We start from the raw sequence: 16,941 nt of genomic DNA, 5'->3' as shown, positions 1-16,941 counted from the left end.
GGATTCTGATCAATCATGAACTTTTTACATTCTGAAGAATTCCGACGTGAGAATGCGATCGATCAATAATGATAACTTTTGTCTGTATTGAGGAAAATTTAAGTCCATCCGTAACCAGAAAGAGAAAACAAGTGGATTAACTTTAAAGACTTGTTTTGAAATGTTCGAAGCCTAGATATTAGTGAACAAAAATTCAAAACTTTCTGAATTACAAGTGTCAAATAATAAGAAATGTTTACCTAAAGTTTATTCAGCATGATTCTATGTGTCTCTATTTTCAATACCTATAGTGCTTTAATAGTGCGATACTTGTAAATAATTTTAATATCGATAATTTCGATAATAACCATTGCAATAACTTATCCCATTTGTCCATTACTTTCCAAATGTTCTTATTCCACTCTGGAATGTGTAACACGGAAGGAGATGAAAGTGGCCGGAAAATGGTTCAGTAAATCAGCATGGCGCGATTTACAGTAAGCGAGTTCGTGCAAGTACCCATCAACCGAGTGATGGTGTACGTGATAGAGTAGACTAACCAGTCTGAGCCATCACAACATACCCCTCGTAATTAACAATATTGATATTCTCAAATCAATCTTTTTATTTCGTCCCCACCATCCATATTTATTAATGTTCATGTTTGAACATGAGGCTCCGTTCGCGTCCGCCTATGATATTCTATCAGCCATTTCGCATTAAAACTGATGATAATCATCGATCTCGTTACAACTGCTCCCAATAAATTATCTCCAAATATAAATGTTGTCACTGATTTGAGGGAAACCGGTCGATATTTATTCTTATGTATTGCCACCGGATGCGTCTTATATGGCGGTACTGAACGATCCCGATATCCGATTAAATTTTCGTTCTTATATCGCGTTGACCTTCGTAACTTCCTCTCCGATTATTCAGTAAATCCATGCACCGTAAATTTGACAGAAATTTCTCTGTCCTCGTTAGGGCTGCACACGAGACGAAATAAGGCAATATTTTCACCAATCTACTCTCACTCTCAAAAAACATGAAGATAGTTACTATCGTCTTAGTCTTATTTTGATGCAAATAACAAATGGGACAGCCAATATCAATTCATAGGAATTTCATTAATGTATTATATTATTAATTTCAGTATTATAGTGTTACAATCTATAACAATTTTCCAATTATCTTGCTGTATAATTATATAATACTATTATTATAATAAATAATAAAGTTATGTTTTTTTTTAACTGCTAATATTTGGAGCAAGGACATTGATGAATGAATTGAATTATTTTGTATTTTTTTCATGAAATCCAAAGTGCTCCAAATCACTGGTAACCAAAGAATTGACTATTTAAAATTAATTGTTGAGTCTTGCCTCGATATCGTAGGCTAGACCTCGTTTTTGGAAAATTCTCCAAGGTCCTCAAGCGAATTATGTAGGGGGGAAGGGATTGTGTTAAGACGCTCAAAATGCAGACCAGGCTGGCATTTCGAGGAACTATAAGGTCACGAGAATGCTGATGAGGTCAATTCCTACAGGCATTGAGGTACATCTGCTCTTCATTGGCCGTTTATTTGTTTGAGAATTATTCTCTCGTCTTTCTCATTATGAATCTGGCAATGATACAGCTTATCAGCTTGGAGGCAGTGGCTACCTTGGGCGATTATCGAATTGCGTGTGAATACTGCAAAGACTGTAAATACAATAATTCTGGGCTTTTTTATTTTTTATTAGCTTTCGATGGCACGAACAAAAACATGACAATCATCGTGTTTTTGGATATGGGTCTAGTTATAAGACGGTTTAAAATTATCCATTGAATTATCCGGTGAGGAGCTGAGCAATGGTTAACATACCTGAAAAATAATTTATCTATTTCAATTCAATGATACTAGCGAAAGTACAGAAAAATTCGACAAATGTTGAACGATAGCAAAAATCCCATTGAAAAATGGCAAATTAATCATGATAAATTATAAATTGACAAGGCTCTTCTAGAGAGCAGAAAATAAATAATGGAAAATGTAAGTGTTTTGAAAATATTTCTGTGAAAGTGAAATGAAGTAATGGATAATGTCCGTTTCAATAATTAAAAGATCATTTATAACCAACCGGTTTGCGTTATAGAATTCGTGGGCTCTTATGATATTTTTTATTCCATTCATAACAGAGCTATACATCTATCTCCAAATTCAAATGATTTTTTCTCTTGTTAATTCTTTAAAAAGATTTCTCCGGGGCATGCCAGTGCAAAATTGAGGGGAGACACCAACTGGATAAAAAGAAAATACATCCGTCGTATAGGATCCTGTTCTTGTCGTCCTCGAGGAAGGTGAGATAGCCACGCGAGTCAGTGTTCTATATATAATTGTGAGATATCTTGCAATAATGATAATTGCTGTTAACGAACAAACCTGACGGCAATTTCCAACAAATCGTCCTCGCTCAGGGACAGGAAGGTGTCAGTCAAAATTGAATTAGTAAATCATTGCTGTGTAATTATCCAGACAATGGTTTTTCGGACGCTTGCCATCATTGAATTCTAATTATTGTGAAAAAATTAAGAAAATATATTGCCATATAATTTATTTACTTTCCGATTCTGCCAATCTCTTGATGGAATTTAGGGACAATGATTCCCCATTGCGGATTATGTAAAAATTCTTCTATAATTTTTCCTGAATATTTCCCTTCTTCCGCTCAAAATCACCACAACAAGCGAAAAATTCCCAACAACCCACAATGGTGCGGTATCACCTGGAGGATCAGTTGCTGGACGTCACAATGGTTACGCCAAATCGTCCATCTCACGGCAGGCACGAGCCCCTCGGATTGCATACCCCCAGTGATACAGATCACCTCGACCAAACTATTGTTGCGCATTCACTTCTCACCAGTTAAAACCTTTTTCACTCCTCCCCAACATAATGCAATTATAATATAACGCATCCGGGTAAAGACACCCACTCGTCTATTCGGATAACAATAATTCCTCTCGGATTTGAACCCTTTCATGTCGATGAACGAAAATCTTTCGTTTCACGCTGCCTCCAGACATGCATGAGAACAGCAAAATCGGCGAATGAACACATTCTTTCCGATATTGGGTAACCCTAGCTTACACACGATTCAATGGACATTTACTCATGAAAGTTGATATGCATACGACGGGGTGAACATTCAGAATGAATTAAAAATTCATTCATTGAATAAAACGCCAGCTCTTTGCATTCACAAATAAAGTTTGTGGCAGAATTCAAGTGACTTCTAATAACGAAAAATTTACATTTTAGATTTATAATAATTCAACAAGTTGAAACGAAAAAAAAATTATCATATATTTGTGGGATAACTAAATTCTTCATTTTACTTTGCAACTTTTTTCCACGGGGAGAACGATAAATTAGGGGAGAAGAAGACTGCGCCCAGGACACTTGCATGGTGATCTCCGATACTGATCGCTAGGCTTCACATACATCTCTGGATGAAAAAATATTTCTTCTTGAAAATTTTTATCCTCGAAAGGTTGAATTTAAAAGAGACTAACTAACAATTTTTGCGGAATAGTTTTTACGTTAGGGCAGAAGATTAAAATAGTCCTTTTGAAAATATTAGATATTACGCATTAATAATGGACAGCGTCTTTTACACTTACTAATGAAATATTCGCTAATTAGTAAGGAAACGTTTCTAAACAATTTTTTAAATTCATACACTTCCTAAGAAAAGTCTTGGTGATACATTTTTTATTTATCCCAATGTTTAGAAAAAATGCGAATTATTAGTCAATGTTAGCACCCTTAAAACGAACACGTGCTTTATCGTAACTTTGATTGTCAGTATCCTTATCAAAACCTATAGACAATGATCCCCGTAAGGCGAACGATGGCTCTTCATCCTTCACTCTGTTAATCCCGTAAGCTCGACTCTTTTATATCGTAACTGTAGCCCGTTATCACTAGTGGCTGGAGCTAATTGAGATAAGAGAGGGGTCAAGGGAAATCCACAATTTTCCATCTAAATGAAGGAATAACCTAACCTATATAATAATTCAAATATATAGCAAAACGTAATTTACGTTGATTTTTCTCATTGATTGCGTTGTTACTGAAATGTCAAATAATTTAATGATTTAACACCCACTTTACTGCGTATTAAATCCAATTAGACTATTATTGGCTTGCAAGTTATATCAGGAGGTATTAAAAATTACTAATATGGGAATTTTTGCATGAGGTTTTTTTGAATTATTAAGGATGGCATTCAAGCTTCAATGCAACTGTAATAATTATTGTCTGTAGTGTATCGGCAATTATATGAGTTTCGTGCCACCGCCGTTGGCAAGGAAGTCCACATCTTTGGATGATTCACATGGAAACGTCAACAGAAGCTGATACTGACCAAGTTTTAAAATAGCAGGTACCGTGAATGAACCCATCATTGCCACTACCCCAGCATTTTCCCCATCCCGTCATTATCAATAAATAGCAGTGAGAATTTTTCTTTGAAAATCATTTAAGAAGATTAACTAAATAGACAAGCCTTGAGCTAGGAGTAAAAAAATGTCAATTTCGCGCCTCTTCTTCCGTACTGGCGCTAGAATTTTTCTTATAAATTTCTTTTTGTCACGTGGTATACAGAGACTTTTTTTTAAATTAAATATTATATAGCTGAACTACTATTTAGAATTTGTAATGAAAGAAAATGAAAGTGATCGGCGGATTTAACAGGTTTAAACGGGATGACACGACATCCACATTACATCGCCATACATATATGGTTGTAACCTGTGCCCCGCTACAGCTGCTAGGATGATTTTTCTAATTGTACTCCAGCTGACTGGATTCTTATTCCTTGGCCAATGGTTAATAAACTCGATATGCGCAGATGCCACCAAGACATGTCGGAGGCAGAGAGCTTGCTTGCCACGCGTCGTCGCGTTTTCTTCAGTTTTTCTCATTAAATCGACAGGCGCAACTGTGGTTGAAATAAAATTCACGACCGGATACAGTGGCTATGAGTGCTCCACCACATATTTCAGTTGGTAGATAAGCTCGCCATCTGGCTGAGTATTGATTGCCTTTCATCATCAACAACAGAGGTGATCGCAAAATCAAAACGCATAGGAATAAATATATAAGTTTGTCAAAATGAAATTTCCTGACAAATTGCCTTTTACAAGCTATCTGTGTCATAATCATAAAATTGGAAAAACTGTAATCATAATGGGTGATTTTAAAAAAGTTTTTTTCATGTACTAAATTTTTCATTAAAAAAAAAATCTTCTTTTCCCAGTTATGCTCAAGGCATTTAGATTTGAAATTTTATAAATATCCATCGTGATGAATTCGCAAATATAACTTTCCCAAGCGTTCACATTGTTGTAGAAGTGTATAAAAGTCGAGTGGATGTGCACACATCGAGTGTGTGAACACAGCGGTCGCCGCATCCCTCATAGCCCTCAAAAAATGTGGTAACTTTTCTAGAGCACTCTATAAATGTTCCATGACCCTACCTTCAGGGGTATAGAGTGTTTTTTTTCAGATTACAGGAACAGTTTTCGTCGACGATAAAATACTGAAAAAATCTCGTGGCAGCGATTTTTCATTGAACACCCCGGGGAATTATGCTATTGTTACTTATATATTTTAGTTGTCCCCTTTTGTTTTCAATGCTCGAGTTGATTTTGAAATTGAACCACTGAGCATTGGGAATTGGTTCTAGAAACACTACGGGGATCACTTTATTTTTTAAAGTGAAAGGAATATAATGTCCTACTGTTTGAACAAATTTGATGTTATCGATGTGCACAGGAGGTAATAGGCCTTTTGGATTTTCTTACCGGTTCTCAACGGTTTTATTTTTTACTTTCATTGATAAAAAATACCACCCAACGGCCTATGTCAATTGATAAAGTTTTTATTTGTATAAATCAGTTTATTAAAGCATACATCAAATTTATTTATTTATAATAAATGTCCTATTGGTTTATCGAGATCTTTCAATTGATTAATAATGAGCTAATATTTATGCATGCAAAACTGAGACTTTCACTTATAAGGGAAAATCTTCAGATTAGGATCGTATATCGCCTAGGTGTCCTTACTGAGTGAAAAAAAACACCGATTCAAAGTGTTCACACCACTGGAAATTGTCTATAATAGAATGGATTACGAATATTTAGAATAGTTCTCATTCATCGTCTGCAGACAAGTGCCCCAAAGAAGTAACACCCAGACACACAAACGTCACACCTAAGCTTCTGGTGGATTCAGAAGTCTCTTGAAAGAAAAACTTCGAATGTGCATTATGCATCCCTCAACCGATATTTTGTGGACAATCGAAACCTGGGTAGACATTCAAGGACATACACTGTATGAGGTGTATGAGGTTGGTTATAGGGGCTATTTGAAGCCTTGAGTGCCTTCTTAAAGCTGTTTTTCGCATGCACACTTGGTGCACAATGTAACATTACCGTTCCTTCTTATTGTGTACCCTTTTACTATTTATTTGAGGGCTTTTTTTTACCAGCAGGAGAGAGAAAAGAAAATACCATTTTATGGATTTACTTGAGATTTTTTGTAACTACAGATGAAATTAATTGGTACCAAAATTATTGAATGGGAATTCCCTGCAAAAGCACAAATTATTATTAATTTTTGTTTTATTCATTCAGTGGAATCCATATAAAAATTATTCATATATTTCATTCTTCCAACCACAGAAGTGATTATTTCTATTAGTTAAAACTTTCCTAATTTTAGTTGAATACATTTTTATTCTATTCTGTTCCGTTTGAAACAATTCCAAGTAATTGAATATGTCGATTAAAAATTCAAACAATAATGTTATCCTTCCAAATACCGTCTTCCCCCAACTAAAGTTTGGGTTTCGGTTCACATAAATGCACAGCGGGAGGGTCCCTTTGAAATTTACAACTCAAGAGATTCGCTACTTGATATGAGTGCTACATCGAGGAATAATAGTAACATAAGTTTATTCAATGCTCCAAATCCTTCTAACCTCAGTTGAGCTCTTCTATTCTTTCTCCTAATAATCACTGGTTCAGTTTTTAAAAAATAATGGCGAGTTTAATGATGATGATGGAACTCTTTACTTTCAGAAATCAAATTATGACGAAAACAACTACCAAATACACCGATCACGTAATAAATATTCCCCTGACACCTACTTCGGCGTACAGGTGAGTGAATAAAATAAACATCCCTGCATAGCGATAAAATAATGGCCGAGGAATTCCATAGGAAAGCGTTGATAGATCGACTGGAAAATTTGGCACTCGTGATAATGAGGCAAATAATGGCTAGACAATTGCCAAAAATTCATACATCCTATTCAAACACAATGCTTCGGCCATCGATGGAATGCGATGATGACAATGAAAACGATTTGAGTAATGCGACAGCTACCTACGCCGAGGAGATCCATTCACACGAAATCGGGGTGGATGGAGGAATCAAACAGGAGGGAAGATGCGTTGTAGATTTTTCACTCAAAAGGGGAAAAATAAAGTTGATCCTTATGATGACAATTGCCGCCAAAGCGCACAAGTTACTCATTGCTAATGAATATCAGACTAAGAGGGCTGTGTATTATGAATTCAAGGGTGGACCTCTGAGGAGCTTTATCGAGCAACAGAGCATTACTGATGGCATTATTAATAATGTCGCTAAAATTATGGAGTGTAATACTTGGGAGCTAGGTCAGCTGGATTTCGTATACCAATAATTTTGTATGCTAATTTAGTGATGCCTTTGAACATGGTAGCATTGTCTTTAGTGTAAGGCTCCATATGAGAACTGCAGATGAGACCAGATAATATTTTCTCAAGTCTTGTAAAGAATCAATATAAGATGATTACAATATACATCGGTCTCGATGAAAAATTCTAATGGCAGTCCTGTCCCGATCTTATTCTGATTAGATGAATATAATTAAAAGTGGGCACTATCTAAGCCAAAAAGACTATTCCTATAAAAATTTGCAGAGAGTAATCTTGACGACAGTCTCAACTTAATCACAGTCTCATTTTCGACTCATCCTTACAATTGATTGTTGAGCCAAATTGATTGAGTTGCAAATCTCACCTGCAGCCTTATTTTCATGTTATCTCGACTGATGAAGAGAATGTTTTTTAAAGTAAATAAAAAATGCTGGAGTTATTAACATTTGGAGGTAAGATCAGTGGAATAAATGAGATTGTCCTCAGGTTTTATAGCGACCGCGAAAGGGCTGGTATCAGGCGCTTTACAATTGACGCTCCAAACAAGAGAGATTATCGATTGTGAAGTACCTGGAGGCGTGTTGATTCCACAAATTACGTCTCCCATAATATCACTCAAATCATCCGCCACTTCGCTAGTTATCATTGAAAAGGACGCTGTTTTTCAAAGACTACTCGAAGAGGATTGCACTCACAAGATGAACTGCATTCTCGTTACCGGAAAGGGATATCCCGATGCAGCGACGAGAAAATTTGTCAAAATGTTGATTGAGTTCCTCGGGATTGAGGCGTATATTCTGGTTGATGCAGATCCTCACGGGATCGATATCATGTGTGTATATAAGTGAGTTCGAAATAATTATTCTTCTTAACTATGAATTGTTCCATTTTTCCAACAAAACGCAGATAATGTCAGCTAAAATACAAAAAAAACAACATTTTTAAATGACGAGTTTTCATTAATCATGTTCTACAAAAGAATTTTCATAAAAAACCGATTCACTATTACAATTTTACATCTAGATATGGATCTTCGGCATTGTCATGGGAGAATAAATATCTTGCCTGTCCAACAATCAAGTGGATTGGCATCTACCCATCAGAAGTATCAAAATTACATCTACAAAAAATCCCACTGACCCGCGCGGATTTAATCAAATTAAGAGGCCTACAGAGTAGAAGGTACTTGGACAATAATTTACGGGAGGAATTGGATTATTTGTACAACGGAAAAACCGAAATCGAAGGAATGGCAGAAATTTCATTCCTTTTCCTAACGTCTCTATATTTTCCAACTAAGATATAATTTTTAAATTCTCGCACAATTGTTTCTTGATGTTAAAAAAATCAATTTCTGCCTCAGTCAGCTCTCAATGCGTTGACAGCCCATCTAAAATAATGATTGTTATTATACAAGAATATTAATAATTTGGCACCGGAAAATAATTTGATATTCTTTAAGAAATAGTGGCTTTCTGTGATCCTCTTAATAGCACAGGTCGCATCAAACTTTTATTCTAATATTTGATCTTAAATGGAGAATAAATACTTTTTCAATTTTGCATTGAAAATTGGGTTTGAATTTTTCAATAAGCGCAATACGTTGGGGCTCTTCTCGGTTAGTTTCCAGGTCAATAAATCGTGGAATTTTACGATATGCTCCGAGGCAGGTAACACTAGGATCTGTTGTAGTTTTCTTGGAGACGTTTTGGATACCATTGAATAGTAGGAGAGGCTCACCAGCGGTTTTTGAACGAGTTGCGTAAGGATGTTCGTGATGCCTGAAAACCATAAAATAAGCCATGGAAAATGAATAATCGTTATCTATCTCAGAATTAAAGTATTTAATGTATCCTACCTGGAGGATATCATGTTAAATTTTTTCGCTTTTCGTGAGAGATTGGAGCCTTGAAGGTGCTTCTTTTTTCGTCTCAAGCAGTATCGAGTCATTTTAGTTTCATTAATAACAGTTTAATTTCTTTTTAATGATGATTATGAGAATCTAGACGGGTGATGAGTTTTTGTTCAAATCTCCTCACTGGCGACATCTTCAGTCATATGATATAGGTTCGTTTACTGTTTTGTTAATATTTTCGATATACGGTATGTACCAAAGAGGAGAGACTATAGTAGAGGATTAGATGTTGAGGGAAGAGAAACACGAAAAAAAATTATCTCGACCTGAAAAGTTTTGTTTTGGCAAAAGATTATTTTCCTTCAAAAAAAATCATAGGGGTAGTATTTTCGTTTTCTCAGTCAGATTACTCAAAATATCCATGTCGATTAACATTATTATTGTTATTCTTATTCATTGAGCCCACAAGTACAACATGAAGATGAAGAAAAAATAGCAAAAAATAAATTTTAAAAATTTGGAAAGATTTCAATCTGATACATTTGGAAAAAAATCAAATAAATGCTAATTAACTGCATTTCTCTAGCATAAAGTGTTGTTTACAATAGCGGTGGCGCTAGTTTCATGCGACCGAAGTCGTTCGGAGTAATTGAACTTGCCGTGAACTGGCGTGAACGTGAAGGCTGTCTCTTCCGACGCGCAAGCACATGTCGTATCCACGTCCACTTTTGCGTTTCATTTATCAGTAAATAACAATTAATTGTGCAAATCAATATATTCAAAAAGTTGTAAAATGTTGGTGTTATTCGAGACCCCGGCAGGCTACGCAATTTTCAAGGTAATTTCAGTGAGAATTCGTTTATTGAAGGTATTAGTGGCAAACTAACCTAGCTGAGCACGTGTTCTGTTCGCCTACATTGAATTAAAATTAAGAAATGTGACTAATTGCTGGGATTTCTTTTAGCTATTAGATGAAAACAAATTGGCGAAGACTGAAAATCTTTATCATGATTTCGAGACACCGGAGGCTGCCAGTAAACTGTAAGTAGAGCACATTATTCATTTGGCCATAATTGGTTCACACATATATTTATTGGCAAATATCTTTACAAGTGCCACTCGATAATAGTTTTACCGATTCAATAAAAATATTGCTTGATTACCTAAACCTGATTGAATTGCATCACTCTTTTTTTTTTATTTTTAATTTGTTATTTTCGAGCCCTTACATATTACATTGTTTTCATAATAGGAGGTTCTAGGAAAAAATGTGATGATGAATTTCTGCTTGGAAATTTTCCAGTTGTCAACAAATATTGAGATGTTCTTCTCATGAATTTATTTATTTATTTACTCATGTATATCCTGGCAAATACCCAGAAGAAATAATTCGATGAAATGATTTTTAAATCATTTAATTTCTACATGTCATTCTTTTTTGTCATTCAGCCTCAAACTCAAGCACTTCGAGAAATTCGCAGACACAACAGAAGCTCTTGCGGCAACGACTGCAGCAGTGGAGGGAAAGCTCTGCAAATCCTTGAAGAAGATGTTAAAAAAACACTGCAGCGAAGTCCAAGAGCAGTTGGCAGTAGCGGATGCCAAGCTCGGTAACGCTATAAAGGACAAGTTGAGTCTATCCTGTGTGAGCAACAACTCGATCCAGGAGCTGATGCGCTGTATACGAAGCCAGATGGACAGTTTGTTGGCAGGTCTTCCCAAGAAGGAGATGACGGCTATGGCCCTAGGTCTCGCACACAGTCTTTCTCGTTATAAACTCAAATTCTCACCGGATAAAATCGACACAATGATCATTCAAGCAGTTTGTCTCCTGGACGATCTGGACAAAGAACTGAACAATTATGTGATGAGGTGAGTAAAACAATAAATATTAATTAACTTCCTGCGATACTAAGAGCCGCTGAAGGAGGAATATCAGTATAATAACTTGAATTATCTGTAAGTAATGGAACAATAATTGAGTTACTCAATTACAACAATACTCAATTACAACAATAATTGAGTTACTCAATTATTGTTCCATTAATCCAATTAATAATAAGAAATAAGAAATGAATTAGCATTCAATTCAATTAAAAAATTAAAATGCAGTGGGAAAAATATCCAGTTGAAATTGCATTGCAATTAAATAGACAGTGAAGTTTACATGAATGTAGAAAATGGCATGGAATAGGCGAGCAACTTTCCACTTGTTCATTTTAGATGCAGGGAGTGGTACGGCTGGCATTTTCCGGAATTGGGAAAGCTGATAACTGACAACGTGGCATTTGTCAAAACCGTCAAGATCATTGGGACCAGAGAGAACACAATCAAGTCAGATCTTTCAGACATTCTTCCTGAGGACGTTGAGGAGAAGGTGAAGGAGGCTGCGGAGATTTCCATGGGAACAGAAATATCAGACGACGATATATTGAACATTCAACATTTGTGCGACCAGGTAATCGAGATATCTCAGTACAGAGCACAACTTTATGACTACTTGAAGACCAGGATGATGGCAATGGCGCCCAATTTGACGGTTCTCGTTGGTGAATTGGTTGGAGCTCGTCTGATATCCCATGCCGGATCTCTCATCAATCTGGCCAAACATCCAGCTTCGACTGTGCAGATTCTAGGAGCGGAAAAGGCATTGTTCAGGGCATTGAAGACAAAAAGAGATACACCCAAGTATGGATTGATCTATCACGCTCAACTAGTTGGTCAGAGCTCTACCAAAAACAAGGGCAAGATGTCAAGGATGCTGGCTGCCAAGGCTGCACTGGCGACAAGAGTAGATGCCCTTGGGGAGGACGGCAGCTTCGATCTTGGCGCTGAACACAAAGCGAAACTGGAGGCGAGACTTAGACTCTTGGAGGAGGGTAACTTGAAAAGGATCAGTGGGACTGGAAAAGCTAAAGCAAAGTTTGAGAAATATCAGACTAAGAGTGAATTTGTACAGTATCCGGTAGCTGGGGACTCGACCATTGGTGTTAAGAGGCCCTTTGAAGAGGAGACAAAACCCATGATTGAAGAAATCAAGGCTGAGCCTGAGGATAATGTGGAAGTGCCCAGGAAGAAGAAGAAGAAGAACAGGCAGAACGAAGGAGAAGCCGAGATTAAAATGGAGGTGGAGGAAGCTTCAACTTCCGTAGAGGATGAGAAGAAGAAGAAGAAGAAGAAGAAGAAGCAGGAGGATCTAGAGGAGAGTATGGAAATGGAAGCTGAGGAGAGCCAGGAAAGCACAGGTAATTTATTCAAAAGTAATGACCAATTTGTTTGTTTAATAATTTATTATTGAATGAATTATTAAATATTTTATTTATGTGGTGTATATTCATATTTATTGAATCTAATTTTTTTTATTGGATCATTGACAATAATTATGATTTTATTAGATTCTGTATTGCTTTTTTATTCAAACTTTGCAGACCCTAAAAAAAAGAAGAAGAAGAAGAAGATGCAGGAGATCGAGGCAGCTCAAGAGACAAACGAGATAGTCGAGGCCCCGACTAGTGAGAAGAAGAAGAAGAAAAAGAAGAAATCACAATCGAGCGATTGAGATCTATTCCTCAGCCATTATCAGTTTCTATGATTCTTGGATTCTATTCTGTATCAATAGATTCTTTTGAAAATTATATTTTAGTTTAACCAATATTACATTTTGAGAAATAGAAAATGATTCTACAGAATAAACAAAGTATACAATTCATTCAAGGAATAAATGAGAACCTTTACTTTTTGCATTGTACTATATTTCATATAATTTGCCTTCCCTTACGTATAAAACAACTTAGACATAAACTAAGTTTATGTATTTTATCGCTTATATCCCCTCTTGTATTAATTTACATGTTGTTCGTATCCTCAAGTTTAATGCTGGATAAATGCATGTTGCTATCGAGTTCTTATTACACTCTACATGACCAGTACAATTATCCACTGCAATGATTTATTAAACTGATCCAAAACCGTTATATCAGGTATTGTAATCGATCGACACAAGACTCGGTGTGATAATCGAAAACAAACTCATTATCAAGCAGAAATACATGTCCCTAAGACATACAAAACAAGTAAATTTTGCACGTTTGTTAATCCTACCTATAAACGATTAATAGTCACTTGAAAATATTTCAAAAAAGCTATCAGGACCACTCTTTCACCCAAAGAGAACAGATCTTTTTCTTTGCTTCTATTTCCGAATATTTATACATTTTTTTTAATGATTGCACTGTCGAGGGACATACGTTGTTCAATACATTCACTCGACATCGCTTCCCACAAGAAAAATACTCGAATCGTACACAGAGAAGAAATAAACTATTTCTTGCTCTCATTTTTTATAAATCTACAGATTCATTTCAATCTTCACTCACACACCCACGCAATTGGTTAGTAAATAATAATTATATATTATAATATGGATATATATCAATATAATTTCATCTTTGTTATAAATAATAAACTCGCAATCATTGTCTCTTGTTCCTTTTGACGATTTAAATTTGTACAAATGACTTGAATAGATTGATGATAACTCCAAAAATTGAAATGGAAATGTCTGTGTAAATTTCCATTGCCATTTAGTCACAAAAAAATGGAAGTATGTTAATAGCTAGAGCGCTGTTGTTAAATCAATTATCGCGGACTCTAATTTTTTTAATTTCGTGGAATTATTACGGCAACAAGTGTGGTTATTAGAAAATTACTCGGAATTTCAAAATTTTTGGTTAATATTGATTGAGAGGGATCAAAAATTAATGTTTATTCATTGAATTGTAGAAATTCAGGGGAATGCATATGTACTACATGTACATAAAAAAAATGTAAATGAAAAAAATTGGAAAATTCCAATTTTAAAATTTTTGAATGCCTATGAAATCTAAAAAAACTAATTTTAATTTTAATGCTTCAATTTTGTGGAATTATTACAGGAAAGCATTTTGCAACGAAAAAAATATTCCCAGGTTTTGAAAGTCTTCATTTAACATCGATTGAGAAAGGTGGAAAAGTGATTTTTATTCATTGAATTTCAGGAATTCAAGTGACTAAAATGATTTCCAAATCAATTTTCCACAGATTGAAACGAAGACAGTTACTATGCAGCTCATGTACATATAAACATTTCAAAAAAGTAAATATAAACAAAATTTGTGAATTCCATTTTTCAATTTAAAAAATCTAATGGAAATCAAGCAGTTTACCAAATCACCGTTAAAAACGACGAAATTGGGATGAAATTCACCGAATCGAAGTAAAAAGATTGAGGCCAGACTTGTTCTCCTTCTGACTTCTGGCTTTACTGAAAACATTCCAAAACCTGAGTGTCTCATCTCCAGCGCCAGTGACAATAGCTTCTCCATCCGGTGACATAGCAAGATAAAGTACTCTATAAGAATGTCCAGTGAGTTTGGCAACCTGCGTCAAGCTCGGGTACTTCCAGACAAGAATTTGATTCTGGGAATACCCATGTGTGCTGACGAGTTCAGAGCTATGTTTAGACCAAGCTAAATTGCATACTTGAGATCCAGTGTCGACACACTGCATAGGCTGGCCAGTGAGTGTATTCCAGAATCTGATGCAGCGATCAGCAGTCCCTCCGCCAGAGGCGAGCAGTCCATGGTGATGGGGTGACCAGGCAATGGCCTTGACCGCAGCGAGATGTTCGGTGTAGGTTTGAACTGGTGACAACGAGTGAAGATTCCACACATACAAACGATTGTCGTTACCCCCAGAGGCCAGATACTGATTGTCTGGCGACCATTTTAGACCGCAGACCTCCTGCCTGTGTGCCCCTAGCCTTCTCTCTCCCACGATGCACGGTGTCCTCACGTCTCGCTGGAGAATCAATCGATCACGGCTCCCCGATGACAGCACTTCACCATTCCACGCTAATGCTCCTACGCGAGCACTGTGGCCCTGCAGTTTGGCAACCTGCATTCGAGACATTTCTTTAGGTTTTTTCAGACAGAAAGTGACCTCCGACATTATTATGTGAATGAACAAACAAAGAAATGACTAATTTAGGAATCCGAATTTATAGGAGGCAACCGTCGACCAATAGATAATAAACGAGAATTTGAGCTGGGTCAAAAGATCATATATAGATAAATTCCTAATAGAGAGTATGAATCATGGAAAAACGACTGCATTAGAAGCCACAAATAATTATTTTCGCATTTTTCATTACACAGAATATGAACAAACCTGCTTGTTAACCGCAACATCCCAAACCTGAATATAGCCCACATGTGTTCCAACAGCTACTAAATTTCCCCTCTCATTCCAGGCGACTGAAGTCACAGAGTTACCATCACCAGACAGATCACAGAGTCTAGTAACTTGACTGGTGCACGCCGACCACAAGTACACACAACTCCCGAGGCCAACACTAAGTACATTCTGCGACGACCAGTCCACTAGATTCAAGTAGAAGTCATCCTGTAATTCGGGTGCATCGAGAACCTTGAAGGGAATTCTTGATATTTTTCGTGTCGTCTTTCGGGGTGACCTCAAAAGCTTCTGGCTCTTGGCACTCAATGGCGACAGAGAATACGGACTGCTCTGGTCCAACAATGTTCTGTCCTTGGTGGGTGTCGTGTATTTGAACAAATTCCTACCCTGGAGGACTGAATATATCCCTCGCTCTTCAGACTGGCTCTTGACATCTTCGATATTTGCCCCCAGTAACTCATTCTTCAGAAGACTCGAATATGCTATGCCATCGCGACTACCCTCGCCATTTTCACGAGTTTTTTTCGGCACCAGTCCACTACGACTGTTCTCCGAGATCATGGAAAATGTCGTGTACCAATTATTACCGGAACGCGTTGGAATAAAACGATCGTAACTGTTGTTCGTCGACTTTGTTGGTGATAAATAGCTGGGGGACATGGCAGTCAACTGAGAGTCTCTTTTTCCCTCGTTGCAGGGTTTCAAGAGACGTTTTTCGTACTCGTGGTGAAACATGGCGAGGGGAGTTTAATTTTTAAAGAGCTTTGAGGGCTGGGTTCAACGTTGAGATTTTTGTTCTGTATAGGGGCCTTGGGACACACACACACACACTATCACATATTCGACAAATCACACTTGCATTTAAATCACTTCGAGAGGTTTATTCCTTTTGTACGGTCATTTGTGATGAAAGAGGGCGATTATTTATTTGTTAATTTTTTTTTCTGGCGAGATTTTGAAGATTTAGGGTAGTTTTTGCCTTGGATCTCTTGCTAGTTTTTTTTTTGGTAGAATTTCTAATGGAGACTGATTTAGACGAGGAAACGTTCACGATACTGCGGCCTGCGATGGTGGCTTGACTCACCACGCTAAGGACTCTAATGTACTTAGCCAACG

At 36.6% G+C, this 16,941-nt stretch overlaps 3 protein-coding genes and 1 long non-coding RNA gene across 8 annotated transcripts in view; 2 read left to right on the top strand and 2 right to left on the bottom strand.

The window, feature by feature from the left end:
• The window catches only part of LOC135162448 (meiotic recombination protein SPO11), a 31,838-nt gene extending 22,783 nt beyond the window's left edge, over positions 1-9,055 (top strand). For 2 of the 4 annotated variants that reach the window (XM_064120925.1, XM_064120923.1), the window contains exons 2-5: positions 7,116-7,196; positions 7,258-7,715; positions 8,223-8,580; positions 8,760-9,055. In XM_064120925.1, coding sequence (XP_063976995.1) covers positions 7,126-7,196; positions 7,258-7,715; positions 8,223-8,580; positions 8,760-9,042 — 1,170 coding nt within the window. In that variant the 5' untranslated portion in view covers positions 7,116-7,125 and the 3' untranslated portion in view covers positions 9,043-9,055. Of the gene's footprint in view, positions 1-4,293; positions 4,412-7,115; positions 7,197-7,257; positions 7,716-8,222; positions 8,585-8,759 lie in introns of those variants that run through there. The other 2 variants (XM_064120922.1, XM_064120926.1) reach the window with 2 other exon arrangements.
• Positions 8,671-9,833, bottom strand: LOC135162456 (uncharacterized). The gene is made up of 2 exons (XR_010298963.1): positions 9,595-9,833; positions 8,671-9,517 (listed from the first exon to the last, which is right to left on the bottom strand). It is a non-coding gene; the product is annotated as an uncharacterized LOC135162456 (long non-coding RNA).
• A 421-nt stretch (positions 9,834-10,254) lies between these two features.
• Positions 10,255-13,339, top strand: LOC135162444 (nucleolar protein 58). Its single transcript, XM_064120911.1, has 5 exons — positions 10,255-10,429; positions 10,556-10,632; positions 11,041-11,463; positions 11,815-12,836; positions 13,020-13,339. Exons 1-5 carry the CDS (start codon positions 10,385-10,387, stop codon positions 13,148-13,150), a joined length of 1,698 nt encoding a protein of 565 aa, XP_063976981.1. The 5' UTR covers positions 10,255-10,384; the 3' UTR covers positions 13,151-13,339.
• Fzr (fizzy-related) lies at positions 13,322-16,918 on the bottom strand. Of its 2 annotated transcripts, XM_064120913.1 has the most exons (3): positions 15,799-16,918; positions 15,112-15,525; positions 13,322-14,980 (listed from the first exon to the last, which is right to left on the bottom strand). In XM_064120913.1, the coding sequence occupies exons 1-3, from the start codon at positions 16,558-16,560 to the stop codon at positions 14,921-14,923; spliced, it is 1,236 nt and encodes a 411-aa protein (XP_063976983.1). In that variant the 5' UTR covers positions 16,561-16,918; the 3' UTR covers positions 13,322-14,920. The 2 variants fall into 2 exon arrangements, with proteins under 2 accessions (XP_063976983.1, XP_063976982.1); XM_064120912.1 differs by having other exon boundaries at positions 13,322-15,525; positions 15,799-16,917.
• Between the last annotated feature and the right edge of the window lie 23 nt (positions 16,919-16,941).

Source organism: Diachasmimorpha longicaudata, chromosome 5, assembly GCF_034640455.1.
Source record: "Diachasmimorpha longicaudata isolate KC_UGA_2023 chromosome 5, iyDiaLong2, whole genome shotgun sequence".
Taxonomy (NCBI): domain Eukaryota; kingdom Metazoa; phylum Arthropoda; class Insecta; order Hymenoptera; family Braconidae; genus Diachasmimorpha; species Diachasmimorpha longicaudata.
Note: the sequence above shows the minus strand (reverse complement) of the source record. Positions and strands in the feature narration are given on the sequence as shown.

Bases quoted from the DNA above. Each gene is read 5' to 3' on its own strand.
- LOC135162444 (XM_064120911.1), top strand. From the start codon at position 10,385: ATGTTGGTGTTATTCGAGACCCCGGCAGGCTACGCAATTTTCAAG. The intron at 10,633-11,040 runs GTAAGTAGAGCA...TTTGTCATTCAG, and splicing joins CCGGAGGCTGCCAGTAAACT to CCTCAAACTCAAGCACTTCG. The intron at 11,464-11,814 runs GTGAGTAAAACA...TGTTCATTTTAG, and splicing joins CTGAACAATTATGTGATGAG to ATGCAGGGAGTGGTACGGCT.
- Fzr (XM_064120912.1), bottom strand. From the start codon at position 16,560: ATGTTTCACCACGAGTACGAAAAACGTCTCTTGAAACCCTGCAACGAG. The intron at 15,526-15,798 runs GTTTGTTCATAT...TCTCGAATGCAG, and splicing joins ATGTTGCGGTTAACAAGCAG to GTTGCCAAACTGCAGGGCCA.